The following is a 26,952-nucleotide window of genomic DNA, read 5'->3' as shown; positions in this document are numbered from 1 at the left end:
CTGATGCAGATCATCACGTTCTAGTGACTGACGCAGAGCATCACGTTCTAGTGTCTGAGGCAGAGCATCACATTCTAGTGTCTGACGCAGAGCATCGCGTTCTAGCGCCTGACGCAGAGCATTAGCTTCTGTTGTCTGAGGCAGAACATCGCGTTTTGTTGTCTGACGCAGAGCATCGCGTTCTAGTGTCCGATGCAGAGCATCGCATTCTAGTGTCTGACGCAGAGCATCGTGTTCTAGTGTCTGATGCAGAGCATTGCGTTCTATTGCCTGTTGCAGAGCATCACGTTCTAAAGTCTGATGCAGAGCATCGCGTTCTAGAGTCTTATGCAAATCATCAAGTTCTATTGTTTGACTCAGAGCATCGCTGTCACGGGAGACCATGACTAATACCAGGGATCAATATCGCCAGACAGAACATGAGAGTTTATCAAATTAATTTATTGGAAAAGTATATCCAAAACACACAAACATCACACATACCCAACTGGGGAAGCTGGGGGATACCCTGCATACCTAGTTGCAGGGACCGCCTTGCAGAGATTTCCCCTGTTCTCTCTTATTGCCCAGTGCATACAGCTTCAGTGCGCAAACTGGGGGGAGATTTTTTTTGGGGGGCGCAGGTGGTTGCAGAGGTCCTGTGTTCTTCCCTGAGGCATTACAATTAAATGCCGGGGGACCACACGACGTCTCTGCAACCTCTTCTTACCGAGGCTCAGCCTGCTTCGGGACGCGTAACCATGGCAACACGACATCAAATGACGCCGAGGGTCATGTGACGTGACGGTTGCCTTGGTAACTGATGCTGCGCGAGGTAAGAGGGGGGGCGTGTGCAGGAACGGAGGGAGCAAGGCAGGTGGGTGCACCAAAATAAGTTTGCGTGCCCCTGGCCTACAGGACTGGTTTTCAGGCCTGAGACCAGCAGTGGAGTGGACACTGGAGTTTATCCCTGTCACAGCACCACCTCTGTAACTCTGCAGGCTCTGTCTCCTAGGGGTCTCCCTCCCTACCTTTTTATACACTTAAAATATAATATTGCAACACTGAGGGCCAGGTGCTGCCTACATGCCCAGGCCCTGATTGGTGGGTAGAACTGCAACATAACATTTGCAACATAAGAAGGATACAGGGAAAGGTCACAGACAAGGTTGCAACAATTCTCCTGCAAACATATTAACCCGATTCCTGAGGTGCTGGACCAAGCAAAGACATACAGATATACACAACATATAATACAATACCTATGTATTACTGACATGTAGGGGTAATGGCAGACTTAACCTTTATTAACAGCAGCCATATTGACCCGTACCGTCACACCTCCCCCCTTAAGCGGAGAGCTCTGGGGTAGCGAACCCAACGGGTTCATCCCCAAGCGTGACGCCTGAAGGTCAGAGCTAAGCCGGCCCGGGATCATCCTACCGGGAAAGTCCATCGGCATTGCTGTGCTCACTCCCTTTTTTGTACTGTACGGTAAAGTCATATTCTTGGAGGGTCAGACTTCACAGGAGAACTTGGCATTACCCGGCACCTGCTGCAACCAGCTCAGGGGATTGTGGTCAATAATGACTGTAAACGGGCGGCCATACACATATGGTTGAAGCTTACTGAGGGCCCATACTATAACCAGGCACTGGAAGGTAGCCGGTGCATTCTTCATCTCAAATAGCATGATGGAAAACTCATACAAGCCACTTCGGGTGATGAAGGCCGACTTCTCCCGCGCCTCCTGGGTCAATGGGATCTGCCATCTGTCGGCTCAGATCCATGGTGGTCAGATACCTTGCCCCGGCGAGCTCGTCTAACAGCTCATCCATCGGTGGCATAGGATAGGCATCAGACTCTATCTGGGCATTTAACTGCTGGTAGTCTACGTAGAACCGGGTGGTTCCATCCTTTTTGGGAACAAGGACCACTAGTGAGGCCCAGGGACTCTGTGACCTGGAGATCACTCCCATCTCCAACATCTCCTCCATGCTTTGCTTTACCTCCACAGACACTCAGCAGGCGGACTTATGAAGGGGCCTCTGATCACCAGTGTTGACCGGATGATCAGTGAGGTGAGTCACTCCCGGCTTGTCCATGAACAGACTCCCATACCTTCCTAAAAACTTTCACGCTTGCTTCCGTTGGGAAGCTGCGAGCTGGGACCCTATCCCTACATGCTTGCCGCATCTCCCGATGGTGGGCTACACACCGCCATCACCACCGGTCCACTTGCATGATATTCTTTTGACATGTTGATGTGGTAGCTTTGATGTCTACCTAACTTCTGATCCAGAGCTACCACGTAATTTGACTCGTTCACTCGCTGGATTACTGGATACGGGCCGGACCAGGCAGCTAGGAGTTTGTTCTGGTGAGTTGGCTCCAGAACAAGCACCTACTGTCCCGGAATGAACTCTCTACTATGGGCATTTCTATCATACCAGTGCTTCTGCCTGGTCTGAGCTCCCTTGAGGTTAGCCTGCGCTAAGCCCAGCAGATCTGCCAACCGATCTCTGAGATCCACCACATACCAGAGCACCGTCGCATCCATTGTGGGGGTCTCTCCCTCCCATCCCTCCCTGAACAGGTCAAGCGGTCCACAGACCCAGCACCCATATAGAAGCTCGAAGGGGGAGAAACCAGTAGACTCCTGTGGCACCTCTCTGTATGCAAACAGTAGGGGCTGCAGATGTGCTTCCCAGTCCCCTCCTTCAGCCTCCACAAATGACCGCAGCATCTGCTTCAGGGTGCCATTGAAGCGCTCACACAGTCCATTTGTTTTGAGGGTGATAGGGGCCGTGCGGAGAGAGGTCACCCCGCATGCAGCCCAGAGACTTTGGAGCAGCTCACTCATGAACTGTTCTCCCTGGTCAGTCAGGATAATATTTATCAGCACCTTGGCCACCTTCTGAGTGTCAATGGAGGAAAGAGCTACCGCCTCCGGGTACCTGGTCGCAAAGTCCATGACCATTGAAATATATATTTTCCCTGACCTACTGGGAATCATCAGAGGCCCGATGATGTCTACCGCTACCCACTGAAATGGTTCCCCTATCACCGGTAGCGGCTTCAGGTGGACTTTTGCCCGATCGCCTTGCCTCCCAACTCGCTGGCAAGCATCACAGGTGCGGCAGAACACCAATGCCTCCTGTGATGCACCCGGCAAGTAGAAACTATGGGTCAGCCTGGCTCTCGTATAGGTAACCCCCTGATGCCCTGCAACAACTGTGCACGGTACTTAGTAGGTACCACCAACTTTGGCTGTCCATGGTTTGTCCGGAGCTGCCCGGGCTTTTTCCTGGTATAAGTCCACAGCGCCACAGGATCTGCCCGGATCTGGATTCAGAGGATGGTTCAGCAGCACGCTGCCTCATGCCCTCCATGCTCGGGTCCGTTCGTACGGCATCCCGGAACGCCTGGCTTGCTCCGGCCCACTGACCCAAGTCAAATAGCCAGGGATATCAGTCTCAGTCAAGGCAGGCTCCGCTCGACTTACCTGGTCAACCTTCTCCAAAACATCCACGACTGGGGGTTCCAAGGGCTGGGAAGTGATGGGCTCAGGATTGGGACCCTGAACCGCAGCTGAGTCTGGGTCGGGACCCCGGCGACTCTGGCTCCGAGTCACAGCAGCTACAGCTACGGCATTGTCCTCCTTGTAGCTGCATTGCATCGGAGTCGACCCAAGTCATTGCCGAACAGCTGGGCAGAATACCGACATCCTGGATGCCTTGGCCCACACCCCAGTCCAGGAACACACGGGCCACTTGGAGGGATTTGCTGCCTGCATCCGCCAAGTCACCCTCACCCCCTCCCCGGGTAAAAGATGCTCTCCCAACCATATCAGGCCAAACGAGAGTAACAGCGGCACCGGAATCCAGCATACCGGCGGTCATACGATTCTCAATTGTAACCGGTTGAAGGTGCTTGATCTGGACATCTGTGGGACCAAGACCGACCGTGGCAACCTGGGAAGCTGGTTCGACTGGAACAAAGGTGTTGGTTGCTTGGGTTGCTGCGACTGGCACCGGGAATGTAGGTGAGGGTGCTGGATCATCTGGGCTGCCTATCCAAGCAACGTCCTGGGCCGCTTGGGTACGTTGCCCAGCCCCTGCACTCTGGGACTGAAGAAGCTTGGGCAGTCGTGTTCCATGTGGCCCGTCTGGTTGCACCTGAAGCACCGCCTTTCATGTGCTGTTAGGCGCTGCGGCTGGCTGCCAGGAGCTTGTGTTGGTTCGGGCGGAATCAGGCTGTAGAGGCTGTAATGGTACTGTCGGTTTAAGGGGCACCATGGGTCGCCTCCGGAGACGAGGACATGCGGCTACGAAGTCATCTGCTAGGGCAGCCGCTTGCCTCGGCTGGCATTTGCGGTCGGTGACCCACTCTCGTATCTCAAGCAAGCATGAGCATGAACTGTTCTTTGACCATCAAGTCATGGAGTGCCTTAAATGTTGTTACCTCACACCCGGTGATCCATCTTTTAGAATGGTGCTCTAGCCAGGACATGAACTCAATGTGCGTGTGCTGGGACCACTTGTTCAGGGCTCTGAACTGGGCCCGGTAGGTCTCTGGGGTAATAGCATACCACTCAAGGAGAACCTCCTTCACAGCTGGGTAGTCATTTGCATCCTCCTGGTCCACCTCACGGTGTGCCACGGCTGCTTTGCCACGCAGCTGAGGTGCCAGGTATTTGACCCAGTTCTCCTCAGGTAGGTCGTACATTTTGCAATAGTTCTCAAAGGACAGCAGATATCAATCAATGTTATCCGTGTCCTCGCAAAACGCGGTGAAGCTGCCATACTTTATTCGGGTTGCCCGATTAGAACGGGACCTCCGACTTCCCAAGGATGATCGGGGTGGGTGCGTGAGCAGTTAGGAGCTGGAGCAGGGCAGCTTGCTCAGCAGCGGTGGCCTCGCTGCCTAGGTCATCCAGCAGGCTGCTCCGTCAAATCTTTCTCTGACTCCTCACCGGAATTGGTTGGTGATTCCTGAAGTCCGGAGGGACCAGGAACTGCCTCGGGGCTGGCCAGTGCTTCAGCTCTAACCCCCGAGTGCTGTGCCTCATACGCTAGCAAGTCGGCGATCAGCTGCATCTTGTTGCGGTTTCCGGTAGGTATTCCACATTCCTCACACTGGAGTATGATCCGGTCCTTGGTCCTGGTCCGATACTTGGCTGGATTCCTTGTAGTCTTGTCTGTATGTTGACTAAGCTACAGGGACTGGTAAGGGTGTGTGTCTGAGTATTGTACAGTTACAGTTGTAACTCTGAGTTCTGTGGTCCCCAAAATGGAGATTTCACTCAGGACAGATATTTCCTGAAGAATATTGGTGCTGAGCCTGGCGATCCCACCACTGCCACCATAAAATAGCCTGACATGGGAGACCAGTACTAATACCAGGGATCAATATCGCTAGACAGAACACTAGAGTTTATAAAATTAATTTATTGGAAAAGTATATCCACAACTAACAAAATACACAAACATCACACATACCCAACTGGGGGATACCCTGCATACCTAGTTGCAGAGACTTCCTTGCAGAAATTTCCCCTGTTCTCTCTTCTTGCCCAGTGCCTACAGGACTGGTTTTCAGGCCTGAGACCAGCACTGGAGTGGACACTGTAGTTTCTCCCTGTCACAGCAACACCTCTGTAACTCTCTGCAGGCTCTGTCTCCTAAGGATCTCCCTCCCTACCTTTTTATACACTGAAAACATAATATTGCAACACTGAGGGCCAGGTGCTGCCTACATGCCCAGGCCCTGATTGGTGGGTAGAACTGCTACATAACATTTGCAACATAACAAGGATACAGTGAAAGGTGGCAGACCAAGTTGCAACAATTCTCCTGCAAACATATTAACCTCTGTTTCCTGAGGTGCTGAACCAAGCAAAGACATACAGATATACACAACATATAATACAATACCTATGTATTACTGACAGGTAGGGGTAATGACAGACTTAACCTTTATTAACAGCAGCCATATTTACTCCTACTGTTAAGTTCGCGTTCTAGTGTCTGACGCAGAGCATTGCGTTCTATTGCCTGCCACAGAGCTTCGCGTTCTATTGCCTGCCGCAGAGCATTGCGTTCTAGTGCATGATGCAGAGCTTCGTGTTCCAGTGCCTGTTGCAGAGCATCGCGTTCTAGTGCCTGACGCAGAGCATCGCTTTCTAGTGCCTGACACAGAGCATCTCCTTCTAGTGCCTGACACAGAACATCTCCTTCTAGTGCCTGACACAGAGCATCGCGTTCTAGTGCCTGACACAGAGCATCGCGTTCTAGTGCCTGAAGCAGATCATCGCGTTCTAGTGCCTGACACAGAGCATTGCGTTCTAGTGCCTGAAGCAGAGCATCGCGTTCTAGTGCCTGACGCAGAGCATCGCGTTCTCTTGCCTGACGCAGAGCACTGCGTTCTCTTGCCCGACGCAGAGCATAGCGTTCTCTTGCCCGACGAAGAGCACCGCGTTCTCTTGCTCGACGCAGAGCATTGCGTTCTCTTGTCCGACGCAGACCATCGCGTTCTCTTGTCCGACGCAGACCATCGCGTTCTCTTGTCCGACGCAGAGCATCGCGTTCTCTTGTCCGACGCAGAGCATCGCGTTCTCTTGCCTGACGCAGAGCATTATGTGCTCTTGCCTGACACAGAGCATCACGTTCTTTTGCCTGGCGCAGAGCATCGCGTTCTCTTGCCTGGCGCAGAGCATCGCGTTCTCTTGCCTGGTGCAGAGCATAGCGTTCTATTGCCCGACGCAGAGCATCGCGTTTTTTGCTCGACGCAGAGTATCGCATTTTCTTGTCTGACGCAGAGTATCGAGTTCTATATCGCCTGGCACAGAGTATTGCGTTCTATATCGCCTGGCGCAGAGCATCGCGTTTTATTGTCTGACGCAGAGCATCGTGTTCTATATCGCCTGGTGCAGAGTATCACATTCTATCGCCTGAAAGCATAGGATCCTAAGGCTGCGATTATACAGCCGAACTTCAGGGTGTGCCCGCACGCACCTGTGACATCACATGAGCAACGTGCACACGCACATGCTACTGCATGCGCGGCTGCAGGCTGAGATCTGTTTTTTGATTGCTCAGCGGCGTCATGTGACGCATTGCTCAGCGGCGTCATGTGACGCGGCCGTTGCAACCAGAAAACAAATTTGCAAAACGATTCCACTGTCGCCCGCATTGCAGTAGTAAGCGTGGCGACAGTCGTGCTTAGTATAAGCCCTTTCTGGGTATGGATAATGTTTGTTTTGGCGGTGCGCGGTGCTGCTACCCTCGGCGCCGCGCGCATTTTTAAGTATAATCGCAGCCTAATTCCCTGATAATGAAGTCTCAGCCTCCGTGTGACCTGTTTGTTCCCCGAGATGAGACAGTGAAAGAGAGGACAGGCAGTGCTGCAATGTGGCAGGCAGTGCTGCAATGTGGCAGGCAGTGCTGCAATGTGGCAGGCAGTGCCAGAGTCTGTAAGAGTCCCAGTCACTGGCCTCTTTGCTAACGACTTCTCCTGCTGCTCTTTCTGTGTTTAAGGAGTAAACATGCAATTCCTGACTACATCCATGAAGCTCCGTGACACCCTCATTTCAGACCGTAGATACGATACACTGTTCATGGGTTTGTAGATGAACAAGTCCTTTTACCACCTCTAGCTCCAGCATTTATAACTGTTTTCAGTTTTATTAACCTCCTCAGTGTTTGTAACTTTTTTGAATATTATTAACCATTTCCCAGCTGGAGCCACTTTGAAATGTCCGAAGACATGTGTATAACCTGTGCTGGAAGCCCAGGTGTAACTTTTCCAAGTCTTACCACGCTCTGCATAGAGGAAGGGGTTAGAGATGAGCATGTCTACATGAGTATAATGCATACGTATTTTAGTGACCTCCTCTATCTGTTCTTCTAATCTCTCTTCTTTTTCCTCTTGTAGAGTGGTCCAGCAGGTGAACAAGGTCCGCCCGGACCTCCAGGCCCTCCAGGAATCCCCGGATCGGATGGCATTGATGTGAGTACACAGTTCAGCCTGAGAGAGCTGCCCAGGAACAAAGAGGCACTTTGTATGCCCCCTGCCTGTCTAGGGAGTTCCACTTCCTCCTTTCTACCACTAGAGGGCGGGCAATGACTGCAGCATTAATTAGCTCTACTGCATTTACATTCTGAATTAAGATGGACACAGGTTTGGGGCTTTGTGATTTACAATTTCTCTTCTTGTGGACATTCTACTGCACCTTCTCTCCCTAGTTCATTGGGAATGTGTAACTATTAACAAGCAGGGAGACATCAGTAAAATTAGACATTTTCATTTTAAAACCCCTTTATAATCACTCCTGACTCGTCAGTATGTGACCAGGCTAGGAGACCCAGGCAATCCCTAGCTGTGGTACTCGTTAATAGAAAGGGTTCTATGTACAGCCTGTTCCTAAAGAGATCCGGCTACACATTAATGTTTTATAAGAAAAATACAAAACAATGGTAGATGCACAGAAAGCAGGGGGAAATATATTTTTATTTCCGTGTTCCGTGTACAGATGTAGCCAATGTTATCGCCCCGGTTAATGTAACGCAGCGCGATATTTAACACTAGAAATACCAAGGTAGGGTTGCCAGGTATGCAGTATTGAACTGGACTGTCCTGTATTTGGATACTCTGTCCAGTAAAAAGTTAGAGGTAATACTGGACATGTATGTTTATACCGGTGTTACCTCTCTGGACATAAGTGGCTGACCGGGCTTGGGGGGCCGCGGGATTTCCCCAGGCAGGGAGAGAGCAGGGCTGTTGTTAGGGGGTTGGGCATCTTCTTATATCCTGTTTTGCTGCATTACCCAGCAGCTGCCAATCAGGAGGCAGAGCCAAGGAGAGGAGAAAACAGCATGGAGCGGAGGTGTGTGTGTGTATCTCGAGCAAGTCACACATTTCACTATTATGTCCAGTATTATTGGATAAGTCACCTGGCAACCCTAAATACCACGGCTCAATTGAAAACCATGGTAACACGTGCAAACAGCTTATCATTAAGATTATCATTAAGATTATTGATGTGGTTTGTTTTTTTTAATTAACAATGGTCCTAGCCATGTACACTGAGGTGTTCAAGTTTTTTTTGTTTAAGGAACGCTATAATTATATAATATAATTATATTATAATTCTGCAGAACCCCAACCTTCTCTAATAGCAAGTCTGAGATCAGATGCATTGTAAGGATCCCCAACCCTCTCTAATAGCAAGTCTGAGATCAGATGCATTGTAAGGAACCCCAACCCTCTCTAATAGCGTGTCTGAGATCAGATGTATTGTTAGGAACCCCAACCCTCTCTAATAGCGCGTCTGAAATCAGATGTATTGTAAGGAACCCCGACCGACTCTAATAGCGCGTCTGAGATTAGATGCATTATAAGCAGGGCTACCAAGAGGAGGAGAGAGCCGGGATAAGTGTCCTGGGCCCGGTGGCAGCAGGGGCCAGGCGGCCGGACAAAGCACTTGGGGCCGACCTCTTGTGGCCACCGGGCCCTGGCTCTCCCCAGCTGCCAGCTTCTCCCTTACTTTGTTCCACGCTTCGGACGTCAGCGCGTCACGGGCCTCAGCCCAGCTTGCTTCTGGCACGTGCTGACATCAGAGAGGCTCGGCTCGCTCCAGAATCTCTGCGTGAGGGAGAGGCCGGGCCTGGTGGCCACAAGAGGTCAGGCGCAACTGCTTTGTCCTGCCACCGTGTACCCTGCAGCCACCGGGCCCGACCTGACACCTTATATGCATTGGGGGCTTTTTTTTATATGCATTGGGGCTTTTTTATATGCATTGGGGCTTTTTTATATGCATTGGGGCAATTTTTTATATACATTGGGACTTTGTATATGTATTGGGGCTTTTTTATATTAATTGGTTTCTTTTTTTTAAGCATTGGGGCTTTTTTTATATGCATTGTTTTTTATATGTATTGGGGAGGTGGGGTTTTTATATATATATTTGAGGGGTTGTAAATATTTTGGGTGGGTGGGGATTTTTTTGTATGTATTTGGGGGTGGAAAGTTTTTTGCATTGGGGATGTTTTTTTTGGTATATTTTGTAGGGGGAATTGTGTGAGGGGAGAGAATGAGTGTGAGGGGGATTGAGTGATAATGGGGTAATTGACGGAGGGGGGTAGAGTGAGAGGAGAGAAGGAGTGAGTGGGGAAAAGAGGGAATAAGAGTGAGACGCAGGGGAGAGAAATACATGTGAAGCAGGGGGGCAGGGATTCAGTGAGAGTGGGGTAATTGATGGAGGGGGAGGGTGACAGGTGAGACAGAGAGGAGCGAAATACATGGGAAGAGGGAGGGAAATAGAGGGTGCTCACGAGGTGTGAAATGGGGCTCACAACACTGCCAACGGGGGGAGGGAGGAGGGCGGTCCTGGTCAGGACTGTAGTCCTGGGCCACAGGAAATCTGTCTCCAGCCCTGATTGTAAGAAACCCCAACTCTCTCTAATAGAACGTCTGAAATCAGATGCATTGTAAGGAACCCCAACCCTCTCTAATAGCGTGTCTGAGATCAGATGCATTGTATGTAACCCCAACCCTCTCCTGTTCTTTTATCGTATCCATGTATTTTTTATAACTCTGTGCCCAGGACATACTTGAAAACGAGAGGTATCTCTCAATGTATTACTTCCTGGTAAAACATTTTTATAAATAAATAAATAAATAAATAATAGCGAGTCTGAGATCAGATGCAATTTAAATTCTTCTGTATTTGGCACAATTTTCTAATGATCTCAGAATTGCAAGGATGCCCACGGAATCCAAGGCTTGCTAGGAACCCCTGTTGAAAAACACTGATCTAGACATAAGTTATGAAGCTGTTAAACATTGTGATACTAATTTACAAGAGCACATTGCTTTTATTGAGGTTTCCAATTAATACACTTTTTCATACAGTCTATTACAACTCACTTTCGAACGCTGTTGCAGACACACGGTAGGGGCTTTGTTAAGCTCTGAAAGCTATCATGTGCAATTAGAGTTGAGTTGTAAATCAGTTCTGTTTCTCTGCAGGGTGACAGGGGGCCCCCAGGACCAGGACCAGCGGTGAGTAATGAGCTGCATGTATTTGATGAGCCCACTGAGTCGCCGTCCCAGGTCAGACAGAACCAGAATGGACCGTTTTCAATCCGGGGGCACAATTTGCTCTGTACTTTCCTGCTTCAGCACAACCAGAACCGCGTGTGCATAATATATAATTATTAATGGGAACCCATTAACCCATCAGTAAAATAATGTACTGCTCCTGCACAGCTCATGGGAGAGCAGAAATCTGAATTGCTAATGTACACAGTTTGTGTTTGACTCATAAGCAAACTCAGAAAATAAATCAAAGCAGAAAAAAAGTATGTGAAGAACAAACTAAAATATTTCTATAGCTGGTGCACACCCATGGGTTAAAATATAACTTGTAATCCATTATTCCTGGGTAGAACCCATTCATCAAACGTAGTAATGTACCTCTAACTTGAAGAAGATTTTACCAGGTAGTGTTAGGACCTGCTTACTGCCTTGATGTTGGCTGCAGACTTATAACGCTATGGCCAAAGGGTTTAACTAAATGCTTACTCATGAGCAGATTGGCAGTGAAGTATTGTACTACAGGTATACCCCGGTTTAAGAACACTCACTTTAAGTACACTCGCGAGTAAGTACAAATCGCTCAATAGGCAAACGGCAGCTCACGCATGCGCCTGTCAGCACGTCCTGAACAGCAATACCGGCTCCCTACCTGTACCGAAGCTGTGCACAAGCGGGGAGACTATAGAGCCTGTTACAAATGTGTTATTTACATCAGTTATGCACGTATATGATGATTGCAGTACAGTACATGCATCGATAAGTGGGGAAAAGGTAGTGCTTCACTTTAAGTACATTTTCGCTTTACATACATGCTCCGGTCCCATTGCGTACGTTAATGCGGGGTATGCCTGTACTGTACTGTATATGTTGTGTCATTTTGTATGTTGCGCTTGGCCTTTCCGTTTTAGTTTATAACTTGAAGAGGTTTGAGCGAGTTATATCTGCTGTGTTAAACTCCGAGAATACACTGGGCTGATAGGGTTAGTGTTACAGTAGCTCTCTCACGTGGCAGTAAGGGACCTCTGGAAGCCAGCTCTGCACAGCATCATGCAGTCGTATGAGCGGTATGTGATATGCCCTCTTTCTACATAAGAGGTAGATGCTTCTTACCGCATGGACTTGTAGTATTTATAATATCTAACTGAGATTTCCAAGGCACCATTTATTTTTGCCCTGGCTCTTAAATACCTTAAAATATTTGGATTCTGAATGATTAAAATAAACATCTGCAATGCCAGTGGGGGGTGCTATGCAATTAGTTGCAGTCCCTTTCGGCAGCAATGGGGTTAACAGTAACGATCCTACACCAATGTAAACAATGTCCTTTAAAAGCTTCAATCGCCTTTATAAAGTAAAATGTTCACTTATTTGTTTGATGGGTAAAAATGTGTATGTTTCTTGGGGTCCATGCAATTGCCACCTTATCTAGTAATTATTGTTCTGTCCATTTATCCCTTTGGCTAATGATGGCAGCATAAGTAGTTTAAACAAAAGGAAAATCAAGATCAACAATTGATCTGTATGTTTAGCAGTTTCCAAACCATCTTTTCACAAGGAGATTAGGTAAAGATTTGAATAACTCTCCAAAGTATTAAAAGTTAAAATAAATACTTATATTTGTATGGGTTTATTTTTTATATAGAATAAATCACTTACTTTCCCCCTTTTCACCTATTAAACATGCCACTATGGCCAGTTGTGTGTCACTAAAAGGGCCTACCTTTTCTATTATGGAGCCATCCAATTATAATTTAAGACTTATAGCAACAGGTGCTATTTCCAATCTTTGTGCACCACAGAGCGTACTCCAGTCTTGTACATGGCTTCTCGGCTCGGAGAAGAATTATATTCAATGCTTCTGACATCTCACATCTCTCTCTTTCTTTCTTTCTTTCTTTCTTTCTGTCTTTCTCTCTCTCTCTCTCTCTCTCTCTCTCTCTCTCTCTCTCTCTCTCTCTCTCTCTCTCTCTCTCTCTCTCTCTCTCTCTCTCTCTCTCCCTCTCCCTCTCTCTCTTTCTCTCTCTTTCTCTCTCTCTATCTCTCTCTTTCTCTCTCTCTATCTCTCTCTTTCTCTCTCTCTATCTCTCTATCTCTCTCTTTCTCTCTCTCTATCTCTCTCTTTCTCTCTCTCTATCTCTCTCTTTCTTTCTCTCTCTTTCTTTCTCTCTCTCTCTCTCTCTCTCTCTCTCTCTCTCTCTCTCTCTCTCTCTCTCTCTCTCTCTCTCTCTCTCTCTCTCTCTCTCTCTCTCTCTCCCTCTCTCCCTCTCTCCCTCTCTCCCTCTCTCCCCCCCCCCCCCCTCTCTCTCTCTCTCTCTCTCTCTCTCTCTCTCTCTCTCTCTCTCTCTCTCTCTCTCTTTTAAGGGTTCCAAAGGCGATCCCGGCCTCCCTGGGCCAGATGGACTTCCAGGGGAATCTGGGATTGACGTGAGTATAACATCGGCTCATATTCTACGCCTGTCATACTGCTGAATGCTTTCTAACCCTCACAGGTCACTTCATTATGTGTACAGAGCTTTCCAAACCTCACAGGTCACTTCATTATGTGTACAGAGCTTTCCAAACCTCACAGGTCTCTTCTTCACATGTGCAGAGCTTTCCAAACTCAACAGGTCTCTTTATAAACTACAGAACTTTCAAACCTCACAGGTCTCTTCTTCACAAGTATAGAACTTTCCAAACCTCACAGGTCCCTTCTTCATAAGTACAGAACTTTCCAAACCTCACAGGTCACTTCTTCACATGTACAGAACTTTCCAAACCTCACAGGTCTCTTTTTGAAGCGTACTGCACTGCTCTGTATACTGTGTATGAAGAGGTTTAAAAGGAATCACCAACCTACAACAAATTTACATGTCTCCAAGATACCACTACACTCTGCTTATGACCCTGGAAAACTGTTAAACACATCCTAAATTATGAGTAACCCTTATAATATGCAGATAAGAATTTGGAAGTGATTCTCTTCTTTTGCACAAACACTCACCTGTGTTCTTCACTCTGTAGGGTTTAATAGGGGCCAAAGGAGATCTTGGGCCCGCTGGACGTCCAGGCCCAAAAGTAAGTATTTTTGTTACTCGGCAGTTAGTGTATCGGGTCAGATTCAGAAAATTATCCCAGATCCTCCAAATATCCAGGGGGAGGCGGGAGAGGGGGAGGTAATGTACTGTTAGTGTCATGAGGAAGTGATGGAGTGATTGGGATGTACAAACAATTTCTTCAAAGTGCAGGTCTCCTCTAAGACAGAGATGCAAAGTAGAGTTCCACTCACAAGTTCATAATGAAGTTCTCAAGAACAGTGGAAAGGCAGCGTTTCAGGTCCCAGGTCCCAGGTCACCTGGTGTAAGGTCCATGTGGGACCTGAAACGTTGTCTTTCCACTGTTCTTGGCAGTCCCATTAAACAGAGAACTTCATTATGAACTTGTGAGTAGAGCTTTGTATCTCGGTCTCAGAGGAGACCTGCACTTTGAGGAGTTTGTTTGTCTATGTTGTGTTGGCTGTTTCCCCGCACTTTGGAATTGTGATTGGGACGTAGTCATATTCTAGTACTTCCAGCACTTGAAGCGTTAACGTCGGCTACATCAGGGTATTTCCATATCACAAAGCAATGTTTGCTTCTTTCTTTAACACATTACGTGCAGGGACAATGTACACAACGTGTTGTCAAGGAAAGCCTCCCTTCGCCAGGCGTATGTTATAGAGACATTGTTTTGCAATGCGTTACAGGCCCCTCTGGTAGTAAAGGAATCAAAGAGAACGGATTGAGGAGACCCAGTCCCCTCTCCCAGTCCCTCTACGCCCTTCTCTCTCTCCTCTCTCTCCTCTCTGCCCCCTCCACCCAGTCCTGACCTTGCAGTGCATTCGGAATCCTTCACCTCCCTTGCACCAAACTGGATTGTCCACAAGAGGGCAGCAGCTTTAGTGTTACAACAAGGGACATAAGGTTTTCTGTTTTAGACCTCCATGTGCTGTGTAACATACTCTAGTACAGGGGTGCGCGCGCCCCCCTGCCTGCTCTCCTCCTCGGTTGCGCCTCCCTCACCTCTAATGTTGCATCAAATGACGCTGCGGGGTCATGTGACATCACGTGACCCGCAGCGTCATTTGACGTCACGTCTCCATGGCAACGGGCGTCATTTGACGCCGCGTTACCATAGAGACGCGTGACTGAAGCCGTGTAAGTAAGTTACAGAGGCCTCGCTCTCTCAGCGCGGGTCTTCTGTAAACGCCGCCACCCCCCCAGAAAAGTCAGGGGGGGCGCACCCCCCAGTTTGCGCACACCTGCTCTAATACAGGATCTGTCAGGGATCCTGGTATTGAAGGGGTTACAGAACACAATATGAACTACTTATTGACTCTCTTCTTCTTGTGCAGGGTCAGCTTGGGCTGCCGGGACCACCAGGAAAACCTGTAAGTATTGGCAGTCCTTACCTCTCTGACCCCCCCCCCCCCCGCGTCTCTTTCATTCCTTCTATCACTTATTTGTTATGTTTAGAGTGTGTAATAACGTCTCTCTCTCCTTTATTTTAGGGCCCTGGTATTGCCGGCCTTCCAGTAAGTGCACACTGTTCATCCTATTAGTAATCGGCAATGATCACTTAGCACCGGCAGTGTTCACAGGATTTTCAAGGCACTTGTAGGTCACTGTCCCGCAAAGCTAACAATCTAAATGTGGATGGTTAGATAATGCAGTGTGTGCTCTTCTTCCTCAGGGTCCCGCGGGGGCAGTGGGGATTCCCGGTAAAATAGGAGCTACAGGCGCCAAGGTAACAAATTCATGTCCTTTTTTTAAATTTTTATTTATATCTGTCTATATTTGTCAATATCTTCTGTAAACCAGACACGATAAAGAAATAGAGAGGGTAAAAAAGTGGCAAAACCCAACAGTTTAAAAGCATGAGAACAACTGTCTCTAATCAGGTACACTGACTCTGCACTTCCTTGCCACAGACTGAGCTGTGCAATGCAGCCGGCAGACACTCTAGGGAGAATTTATAGCCATTTCATGGGCAGTTTGAGATAATATGATGTTGGGTGTTTGTAACAGTTACAGACAAGATTACAATGTGAGACAGTTGAAGTCTTTAAAGAATTTAAACTGGAGGTGGCTTTGAGGGTCTCTGGTAGGTTGCTCCAGCCGTGGGGTGAACACAGGTCTGTATTTTGGCATAGGCCTACTAGTCCTGGGCCTACGGAGGCACATTTCAAGGGGTGTCAAATTTTGGAGGGGCCGGTGCTGCAGTTACAGTGGCCCCGCTCTCTTCCCCACAACCATTAAACTGATTTTCAGGGGAGAGCTTGGTGCCTCTGTAAAGGTCTCTTACCTTCTCCTGCAGCGTCACGTGGAGATGTGTTGCCATGACAACGTGATGTCACATGGCATCCCGTTGTCATGGAAAGGCATCGCTACGTGAAGTCGCAACGCTGCAGGAAGAGGAGGCCAAGGCAGCAAAAAGGTAAGTGCCTATGATGGCAAAATTGTAAATCCGGCCCTGTGTGCACGGTAAGAGAAGGAGGAGCGGCCGGATTCCTTGTTGAGCCTTGGGAATATGAACAGTCTTTTGGAGTCAGATCTCAGGTGATAAGCGCTGCATGTGCAGGGGTGAGGAGCTTGTTCAGGGCGCTGGGTAGCTTCCCCAGAAAGTATTTGAAGGAAAGACAGGAAAGGTGAACTTTGTGCCTGACTCAAGTGATGACCAATCTAGTTCTTTGAGCATTTTGCAGTGATGTATGTTGTAGTTACATTGTAGAACAAAGCGGTATATTTAGTTGTAGAGGGTATCTAGTTTTCTAAGGGGAGTTTGGGGTGCTGTACCACAGGTGTGCGCAAAATGGGAGGCGCATTATTTTTTTGGGGGGGCAGGGTGGTTGCAGAGGCCCCGCGCTCATCCCCAAGGCATTTGTATTAAGTGCCGGGGGATCGCGTGGGGCCTCTGCAACCTGAACTTACCGAGGTTCAGCCGGCTTCAGATGACGCGTTGACATGGCAATGGGGCATCAAATTATGTGACGTCACATGACCCACGTCGTCTGTTGATGCAGACAGGAAAGTAAGGGGGGGCGAGCAGTGGGGGAGTGGTGGCAGGGGGGCGCGAGCAGTGGGGGAGTGGTGGCAGGGGGGCGCAGCAACAGAAGTTTGCGCACCCCTGCTGTACCATATACTATGTCCCTATAGTCTATAATTGGCATTAGCATGTTGTGCGTGCGCTTTCTGACCAACTGGCTTAGGGAGGATGTGTTCCTATAAAGTACACCTAGTTTGGCATCAATTTTGGATGTCAGAGTATCAATGTGCAACCCAAATGTTAAATGGGAGTCAAACCATATACCCAGATACTTAAAACTAATGACAGGGAATAGAACAGTATTAGAGTTGGTTCTGATCTGTAGCTCTGTCGTTGGAAGCTTTTAAAATTTACAAAATGAAAAAGTCCGCTGTCGTGCTCTGGAGAAAGTTAGTACCAGTACTTGTGCTCTGGAGAAGGTTAGTACCTGTACTTGTGCTCTGGAGAAGGTTAGTACCTGTACTTGTGCTCTGGAGAAGGTTAGTACCTGTACTTGTGCTCTGGAGAAGGTTAGTACCTGTACTTGTGCTCTGGAGAAGGTTAGTACCTGTACTTGTGCTCTGGAGAAGGTTAGTACCTGTACTTTTGCTCTGGAGAAGGTTAGTACCTGTACTTGTGCTCTGGAGAAGGTTAGTACCTGTACTTGTGCTCTGGAGAAGGTTAGAACCTGTACTTGTGCTCTGGAGAAGGTTAGTATCTGTACTTGTGCTCTGGAGAAGGTTAGTAGCTGTACTTGTGCTCTGGAGAAGGTTAGTAGCTGTACTTGTGCTCTGGAGAAGGTTAGTACCTGTACTTGTGCTCTGGAGAAGGTTAGTACCTGTACTTGTGCTCTGGAGAAGGTTAGTACCTGTACTTGTGCTCTGGAGAAGGTTAGTACCTGTACTTGTGCTCTGGAGAAGGTTAGTACCTGTACTTGTGCTCTGGAGAAGGTTAGTACCAGTACTTGTGCTCTGGAGAAGGTTAGTACCTGTACTTGTGCTCTGGAGAAGGTTAGTACCTGTACTTGTGCTCTGGAGAAGGTTAGTACTTGTACTTGTGCTCTGGAGAAGGTTAGTACCTGTACTTGTGCTCTGGAGAAGGTTAGTACCTGTACTTGTGCTCTGGAGAAGGTTAGTACCTGTACTTGTGCTCTGGAGAAGGTTAGTACCTGTACTTGTGCTCTGGAGAAGGTTAGTACCTGTACTTGTGCTCTGGAGAAGGTTAGTACCTGTACTTGTGCTCTGGAGAAGGTTAGTACCTGTACTTGTGCTCTGGAGAAGGTTAGTACCTGTACTTGTGCTCTGGAGAAGGTTAGTACCTGTACTTGTGCTCTGGAGAAGGTTAGTACCTGTACTTGTGCTCTGGAGAAGGTTAGTACCTGTACTTGTGCTCTGGAGAAGGTTAGTACCTGTACTTGTGCTCTGGAGAAGGTTAGTACCTGTACTTGTGCTCTGGAGAAGGTTAGTACCTGTACTTGTGCTCTGGAGAAGGTTAGTACCTGTACTTGTGCTCTGGAGAAGGTTAGTACCTGTACTTGTGCTCTGGAGAAGGTTAGTACCTGTACTTGTGCTCTGGAGAAGGTTAGTACCTGTACTTGTGCTCTGGAGAAGGTTAGTACCTGTACTTGTGCTCTGGAGAAGGTTAGTACCTGTACTTGTGCTCTGGAGAAGGTTAGTACCTGTACTTGTGCTCTGGAGAAGGTTAGTACCTGTACTTGTGCTCTGGAGAAGGTTAGTACCTGTACTTGTGCTCTGGAGAAGGTTAGTACCTGTACTTGTGCTCTGGAGAAGGTTAGTACCTGTACTTGTGCTCTGGAGAAGGTTAGTACCTGTACTTGTGCTCTGGAGAAGGTTAGTACCTGTACTTGTGCTCTGGAGAAGGTTAGTACCTGTACTTGTGCTCTGGAGAAGGTTAGTACCTGTACTTGTGCTCTCGTTTACTGAGGAATTTCACATAGGGATAATAAATTCAAAGTCCGTCCGCCTCTCAAACATGTACCTGGGTCTTGCTGAAAGATAGAAGATGGTCTTGCCTCCTCTCTGAACCTGGGATTAATGGCGATTAATGCAGCCGTCCATGCGGTAGCGTCTGCTTGCTCTGCAGCGGTCTGGACTATTTGTAATTCTCCGATTGTGTGCGATTGAAAAAGCACCACTTAGGTGGGAAAACGCGTCGGGGTTTTTTTTTGTCTCGGATTGAGATCACTATTTTGTGTTTGTCGTAATAAAGCATTTCAGATTTTTTCACTTACTTGGGTTCCTGTGCTATTTTTGGTATGATCTAAACCGATACGCTGCTGCTCCGGATTTCTCTCTCCAGCTTTAGAAATGTAGCCTTGGTCCCAAATGCCACCGCTACAGTCTTGTCAGTGTTTTAAAAACAGTTTGTTTTGTTAAATCCAGTATTCATGTCTTGAAAAATCAGATTGAAGTAGATGTCCAATGTCAGAGAGGCTGGGGCTGTGTGCATATAAGATTGTCATCCGCTTACATGTGCATTGAAGCTCCCTTACAAGCTAGATGGATCATTCCAAGGACAGCCACCTATCATGGGTTTGATTTCATAGATCAATGGTGTGATACATTAACTATCTACGCGCCATAAAAGTCATTTTTTCCAAAAATCATTAATGAAGACTGAAAAGAGTAGGGGCCCCAGAACAGAGCTTTGCTGGGCACCCCACAGCGGCTATCCAAGGGGTTGGAGTTAGAGCCCGATATAGAAACAAATTGGGATCTACCCAATTGGTATAAGTGAAACTAATTTAAAGCATGCTCCCCTATTCCAGAGCACTGCATCTTGTTTAACAAAATAACATGATCAACAGTATCAAAGTGTTTGTAAAATCGATGAGTATTGCACCAGTTGGTTGTCGCAGTTCTATTCTACACGGAATCTCATTGCAAACTAGTAGTTACTGTGGCGTGGTTTGGGCAGAAGCCAGATTAGAGTTCAATAAGGAAATTTGTCTTGGTTTAGTAATCACTTAATTGGGAGTGCGCTCATTTTCCCATGACTGGATAGTATTGGGAGTAGAGATTGGTCTGCAGTTGGAGTCAATAAAAAGATGAGGCTGACACGGAGGTGTTCAAAGAGTACAAATAGTTTATTATGAGCGCAGCAACAATACGAGTAAAATAACCAGCTCTGTCCTTTGTGCAGGACAAAACAATCAAGAGTACTCTTCTCTGATCAAGACAAAGGAATCTTATTCAGGACATAATACTTATACCTTTCTAAAAGCTGTCAGACTACATCATTCTTATTTCTAACAGTCTCTCTGCGCTTGCTCCAAATACCTCCCTTCTATAAACAAGAATAGGTGATTGGTGCGCAGCTAATAATTAGTGAAACATTTTACAGTGAACAGTGCACCGTGAATTAAACTAAATTGTAGACCTTAAATGTGAAGGAGTCACTAATGATGCGTCTGCAGCCTTTCTTGGGAGTGTCTCGACACCCCAGGAACTAAGGAAAAGACAGAAGAACAAGGCGCACAACGCACATAGTGAAGTATAGTTTAAAAGTGAATTTTACTCATAAAGAATTAAGTTCTGCCTACATCAATGTAATTAAAATTGTGCAGTGGGTTATTGGGTATACCACACCAGACGACGGCTGCAAACGGCACTCCTCACTCGATTTCGGGGTGCAGGGGATCGGCAGTCATCAAGCCTGGCAGGTGATCACAAAGACCTCTCCTTCTCAGGGTAGTTATCAAGTCTGTCCTTGTTGGAAAAGTCCCGGAGCACAAGGCTCACACCGGCGTGTAGCAGCCTCCGCTGAAGCCCACACACCAGCACGTTGTTCGCGTACCGCTTCTCCTCGTGGGGCGCCCGATGATGACGTCACGGACCGGTCATCCACTCCTGGGAGGCGCCTACTGCGGCTCACTGTGTGTGGGACGGCGCAGGATACACGTAGCGGCTCAGGATACAGACAGCTGCACTGACTCTCACACGGATCAGGGGGACACTTACTAGAAAGTGTCTTGTACAAGGCTCACACCGTTTGCAGCCGTCGACTGGTGTGGTATACCCAATAACCCACTGCACAATTTTAATTACATTGATGTACGCAGAACTTAATTCTTTTTGAGTAAAATTCACTTTTAAACTATACTTCACTATGTGCGTTGTGCACCTCCCTTCTATACCTGATGTTTAGTCTTTGTTTAGGATTATCTGCCGCTGGGCCTAGCTGTGTGGGATGCATGGCATAAGTCTCACTGACCTATTTTGTATCAGGAACTCCAAAGTTGTCTACATACAGTAGCTGAATTTGCTTTTTCATGCTGCCTTGTATCCTTGAGACACTAACTCAATCCTTGCTGGTTCCTTTAGGCCAAGTCTTAAACAGTCTCTCTTCTTATGAACAAACAGTCTCTCTTGTTACCCAAAATCCTCTTTGGGTAAAGTCCAGGTGTGTTTCAGGTCCAACAGAAACACCGCTTTTATACCCATTTTTGTAGACTGGGACAACTTAGGTCTGTGGAATATGGCCTGAAGACAAAATAGTTGATTTGGAAGACAAGTGGTTTGGCAATGGCTGGGACACATACGTTGTAGGAATTTTGATTGCAGTAGGTAGGTCCACATTGACTGTTTAATTGTAATGTTAGGAGCGCCTGTGTAATCTCCTCTTCAGATACTGGGACACATTGAAAACAGTAGGCACTGTTGGGAGGGGGTGGGGCTTCAGGGGTTGTCACCAGTTGAGCTTCATGAATGTTGTTAGGGTTGCGTTTTGATAGTAGGGAAGTAGCACATCCAACAATGAATTCAGATTTGTCAGTGTAGTATCATTCCTTTTAATATGAGATGGTTATTGATGGCTATAAGGCTGGAATATATTGTTGATGACCTTCAAGAAGTTTACTGGGTTTGATATGTTTTGATAAAAATTGTCAGAGTAATATTGGGCTTTTGCTAGTCCTGTTGGCTTTGTATATGTACTGTATTCCGCATGCATCTGTAATTATTAAGTTCCTTGGTAGTGCCAGTTACTTTGTATGTTTTCTACAAGGCATCCCTAAAATAGTAAAGCGCAATGAGGTCGGATGTAACCCACGGAAGGTGGGCCCCCATACTCTTATTCTGCGTAGTGGAGCATGGGCATCACAGATTAGATAGAACTCTGGCAAATAAACAAGTGCCGAATTAGGTTCGTGTATCAGTTTGATTCTGTACCTTGGGCAGTTGGTAAGATCAGCCAGAAATTGTTGTGGGTTAAGGTTTCTAAATGTTCTAGTGAGTGGAACTTTAAGTCTTGACTTGAGTGGTTTGATTTTCCTTACACAGTACACTATTGCATGGTCGCTGAAAATATCAGGTACGATACCAGAGGATGTTATTCTGTTGGGACAAGAGGATAGAATCCAGTCTAGCAAGGAGTGGTTGTGAGATTTTATGTTTGTCCCTGTGGGTTAGGAAATTAATTGGAAAAAATATTGTGACTTGAATTGTGTCTGGATTTTGTTGTTTTTGGGGTCAAGTCAATTGATGTTGAAATCCCCAAGAACTAACAGCTCACTCAGCCCATCCAGAGAGGAAATTATGCCACGAAAATGGGTGATATCAGTCAGGGATTGTAGTGGGGCTTTGAGAGGGCGGTCTTACCAGTATTAAGAATTAGCAAATTTTACCAACTAGCATTTCCAAAGAGGATGGGCTTGGGGAGGGGGGGGGGGGGGCACAATCTAGCAGCGTAAATTGTAAGGAGTCTTCAATATAAAATAGCACTGCTGGGTAGTTCCTCTAGGTGGATTCAGACATTAACATCAGTATCAAGATGTAAATATTGGTAATTTCTCTTGTGGCAGGTATTCTATATCAATGCATTACTACTATGTCCTCTGTGTAGTGGTTGGAGTTGGATACCGCCATGTACTCTTAGTACATGATATCACTGTTAAAGCTCCATCTAATGGTAGGATGTGCTATCTCTGTCTGAGATCGCCCTCTGATGGTAGGATGTTAAAGTACTGTTAGAACTCCCGCTTGTGGTAGTATGTAATATCTCAGTGATTTTGTGCCCTCTAGTGGTAGGGATGTGATATTCCTGTGCTAGAGCTCTCTCTGATGCTAAGATGGGATATGACTGTTGGAGCTCCCTCTTGTGGTAGGACGTGCTATTTCTGTTTTAGAGCAACAGGGGATTCGAACACCCTTAGGGGTTCGTGAGATGTGGCCAAAGGATTAGTTAATAATATAATGGTGGATCCCAGGCAGCGTAATGGGTTCCTGAGCCTGTGTGGGGATTGCGCACCTAGTTAGGCCCCAAACTGCACCTTACCGGCGGTGGTACAGCTGTCAATTACAGCTTCCAAAGTCGCTGCCCACAAAACAACTTTGTGGGGAGCAGCAGCAAGGCATTGTGGGGCGTGACTTTGGAATTTCCTGCAGTAATTGATGGCTATGCCCCCCATGCTGTCTTCACACACTGAGGTGCAGTTTGGGGCCTTATTAACCGTGTGTTCCCCACACGAGTGTAGGACACTATAGTGCCTGAGTATTGGTCAAACAGTTGTTAGCAACACAGTAGTCTGATGAGTAGGTAATAAGATTTATTAATTAGGGGTTCGCAGAATAAATATTTTCTATTAGGGGGTGTACAGTGTAATAAAGTTTGGGAACCGCTGCTGTAATGGTAGAATGTGGTCCTGCTCCCTCTAGTGGTAGAGATGTGATATTGCTGTGTTAATACTCCCTCCTAGTAGTAGGAATATGATAATGTTAGAGTGACACCTTCAAATGATCCTTGCTCTTTTCAGGGTGTGCGAGGATTTGTCGGACCTGCTGGACCCCCGGGGCCACCTGGAAAACCTGTATGTATATTTTATCCTCCTCCCAGCGAGTTCATGTAAACCTGTATAGAATGCATATAAACACCAACAAGAACAATAGAAGTTCCTATTTTCCAAAGTGCACTCAAGTAGATTGTAAACTAAATAAATAAATGAATCAATAGATGAATGAATAAATAAATAGAGTAATAAAAAAAAATCACTTTTAATAGATCAGTTCAAACAATTAGAACCAATAAGACACATTACTATCATTAGTAGCTATTGCCTGTGGCTAATATAATGTGGAGGCTAGGTGGGTGTGGGGGAACTGTGCTTAAATTCAATCAATAGGTACAGTATAGCTCACATGTCTGTAGTAAGCTTATTTGTGACTCACTCATGTGGTTAGATACTGAGCTCAATCTGCACTAAATAGGATATAATACTACAGTACCTGACAATTCAACATCCACTACTCTTGTGATAAGAGGCCAAGTGCCTGGCTGCGTAGGGATCACCAATGCTGCATAGGCACACAATGGTATTCAGAGACACACGCTGCTTGGAAAAAATGACATCTCCTGCGTCTGCCCCCTGTACCACTGCTAAGTCACTAGTCCCTCCCACAATCCCTCTCCTAACCCTCCACTCCACCCGACGTACGTTTCTCTCCGTTCACTCAATGTACTTGAGTGCACGTTGGAAAATAGGCACTTCTATTCTTTTTGGTGTTTATATGTACTTTTTACCTATTGATCTGCACCTCCTCACCCCACACATGGGATATAAAGAGGCAGTCCAAGTGGCACTTTAAAAAAAAAAAATAGATATATATTTTGTTTTAATATACGCAGCCTTTGATTACCTTTATTGAAAACCAATTACCTAAGCTGTGGATTGATTCGTTCTCCTGTGATCGATCAGCAAAGATCCTGCTTCCCAGGGTTCACTAAATGGCTGCCTTTCAGTTTCAATCAATCCTTCAATCAGTGCAACTCAGCAGCTACAATGTATTCTTATATTACTAAGGTAACATTATCTATGGTTATAGTTTGCAGCCTAAAAATTTTGGAAATGTGGCAACAAATGATCACAAACATGAACGTGTTACAAAAATCTTGCACTTCTAGGGAGGTGTGCTAAAACCTGCTATAGAAATGAAAGGAAGCTCAGTATATTAAAACTCGCTATAAATGGCAGTATGAAACACACTTGTAGGATATTGCATGGATTGCTCCTTTGTAGCCAGCTGACACCATTATCTAATATTATTACCTCCAGATTTGGTCTAGTCTTGAGCAAACTCTACCTTGTGTTGTAGTTTAATCATGCAACTGACCCTTGGAAATAAATACCACTTACACCAAAAGCCCATTTAAAACAAACCAAAATGCGAACTCTGTCTGTAAGTGGCCAAGTAAGTGACAGTTTCATTACACTGCATGTTCTTATACAGCTTTGCAATGGGTTGCAGGCCTCTCTGACACTAAGATTAAAGCTGCAGACCAAACAATATCCTACACGTGGTTTTTTTTTTTTAATAAATTAATTCTGTGCTATGAGAAAATACTTGTAGCATTTTTTTTTAAAAACAACATCCTTGAATTACATTTTTAATATATTATAATGTAACAAGCATTTTTTATTTCTATAGCAACCATTTATAAAGAACCATCCCCTTCCTCTTCTGAAACAGGCTCTGGCACACCCCTTTTTGAGCCCTGCCCTCTCTCTAGCAGTGCACCAATTGTATTTAGTGACTGCCTGGTCACATGATCTTCCCCACATAACTTTGGTCATCTTCTGCTGCACTGATAGCCATTTAGTGAACCCCGAGCCGAATCTTCGCCGATCGATCACAGGAGAACGGTTTGATCGGCAACAGCTAATTACTTATCATTGTGTGTATTGTATTGATGCACATATTAAAGGTGGATGGGGGTGGGGGGCCATGGCAGCTTGGACTGCTGCTTTAAGAGGTTTCTGATGATTATGATAATAACAAATACAATAATGAAAACAATGATACATATGAATACCAGCTCTTCTAGTGCCGTAGGGCCTTAGTCTGAGGTGCCTATTTCTGAGAATAACAGTGAGGCTTTCAGAGCCCTACAACATATCATTTTTATACCGGCCTTATATAAAGGTGTCACAGGCTGCAGAGAATCCAATTTCTTACCCGTTTGATAGGGCAATGGGGACCCTGCACTGAACCTGCTACTTTGTAACGCTTTGTAACGCTTTGTAACGCTTTGTAACGCTTTGTAACGCAGTAATACTGTAAGTGTCCAGTTGCTAAATCCTGGAATAGTCTGTACCCGCTGATTCCTTGTAATGATGTGAATGTACGGCGCCTGCACAGAGCAGGAACAGGTAATGAGTGCGTAGCCAGCACAGCAGGGACTTCCTCCTGCAGACCCCGCGGCGGCGTGTGCTGTGTAAGGACTCATTCTTACTGTTTATTTTAGGGCCCATCAGGCAACATACAAGGCTTGGAAGGCAGCGCTGACTTCTTGGTGAGTTTCCTCAGCTGGGTAATAACGGCATGAAGAACCCCCGAACTGATCGTTATATGGGGATGAGTATACCTGCATACACCCAGGCCTCAGGTCAAGCTCCCCAATTCAGGTCAAGCCCCCCAAGTTTCACCCACTTGGCGGATTTGTCCATAATAAATGTAATCGTTCCAAACTTAGTCTAAGCCGACTCGGAAGAAATGTCACTGTCCTCTGTGATTGGAAATTTCCGCCTGAGAAATATATATATTTTTTGAGCAATGTACTACGGCCAATATCCACTAACCGGTGCTAAGCTTTACCACCGGCTAACTCCCTTTCAAAGAAATAGCAGTTAAGATGTGCTAAAGCTTAGCACTCTTTAGTGAATATGGGCCTATATACAGTATTTAAATGCACAAAATATGTTGCCGAGCAGTATATGTACACCGGAGCCATATATTACAGAGCCAACAATACACACATTCACATATGTCTATATACAGTGTGTATACAGTGTGTGTGTATATACACACACACACACAC

At 46.6% G+C, this 26,952-nt stretch overlaps 1 protein-coding gene across 2 annotated transcripts in view; it reads left to right on the top strand.

Moving 5' to 3' along the window:
- COL9A2 (collagen type IX alpha 2 chain) overlaps positions 1 to 26,952 on the top strand; it is a 52,043-nt gene that overhangs the window by 4,548 nt on the left and 20,543 nt on the right. For both annotated transcript variants that reach the window (XR_012802193.1, XM_075604614.1), the window contains exons 2-10: positions 7,915 to 7,989; positions 11,011 to 11,043; positions 13,441 to 13,503; positions 14,083 to 14,136; positions 15,452 to 15,487; positions 15,608 to 15,631; positions 15,790 to 15,843; positions 23,894 to 23,947; positions 26,380 to 26,427. Coding sequence is in view for 1 of the 2 variants with exons in the window: in XM_075604614.1 (XP_075460729.1) it covers positions 7,915 to 7,989; positions 11,011 to 11,043; positions 13,441 to 13,503; positions 14,083 to 14,136; positions 15,452 to 15,487; positions 15,608 to 15,631; positions 15,790 to 15,843; positions 23,894 to 23,947; positions 26,380 to 26,427 (441 nt within the window). In the remaining variant the exon portion in view is untranslated. The remainder of the gene's footprint in view (positions 1 to 7,914; positions 7,990 to 11,010; positions 11,044 to 13,440; positions 13,504 to 14,082; positions 14,137 to 15,451; positions 15,488 to 15,607; positions 15,632 to 15,789; positions 15,844 to 23,893; positions 23,948 to 26,379; positions 26,428 to 26,952) is intronic.

The sequence above is a fragment of the Ascaphus truei genome, chromosome 6 (assembly GCF_040206685.1).
Source record: "Ascaphus truei isolate aAscTru1 chromosome 6, aAscTru1.hap1, whole genome shotgun sequence".
Lineage (NCBI taxonomy): Eukaryota > Metazoa > Chordata > Amphibia > Anura > Ascaphidae > Ascaphus > Ascaphus truei.
Note: the sequence above shows the minus strand (reverse complement) of the source record. Positions and strands in the feature narration are given on the sequence as shown.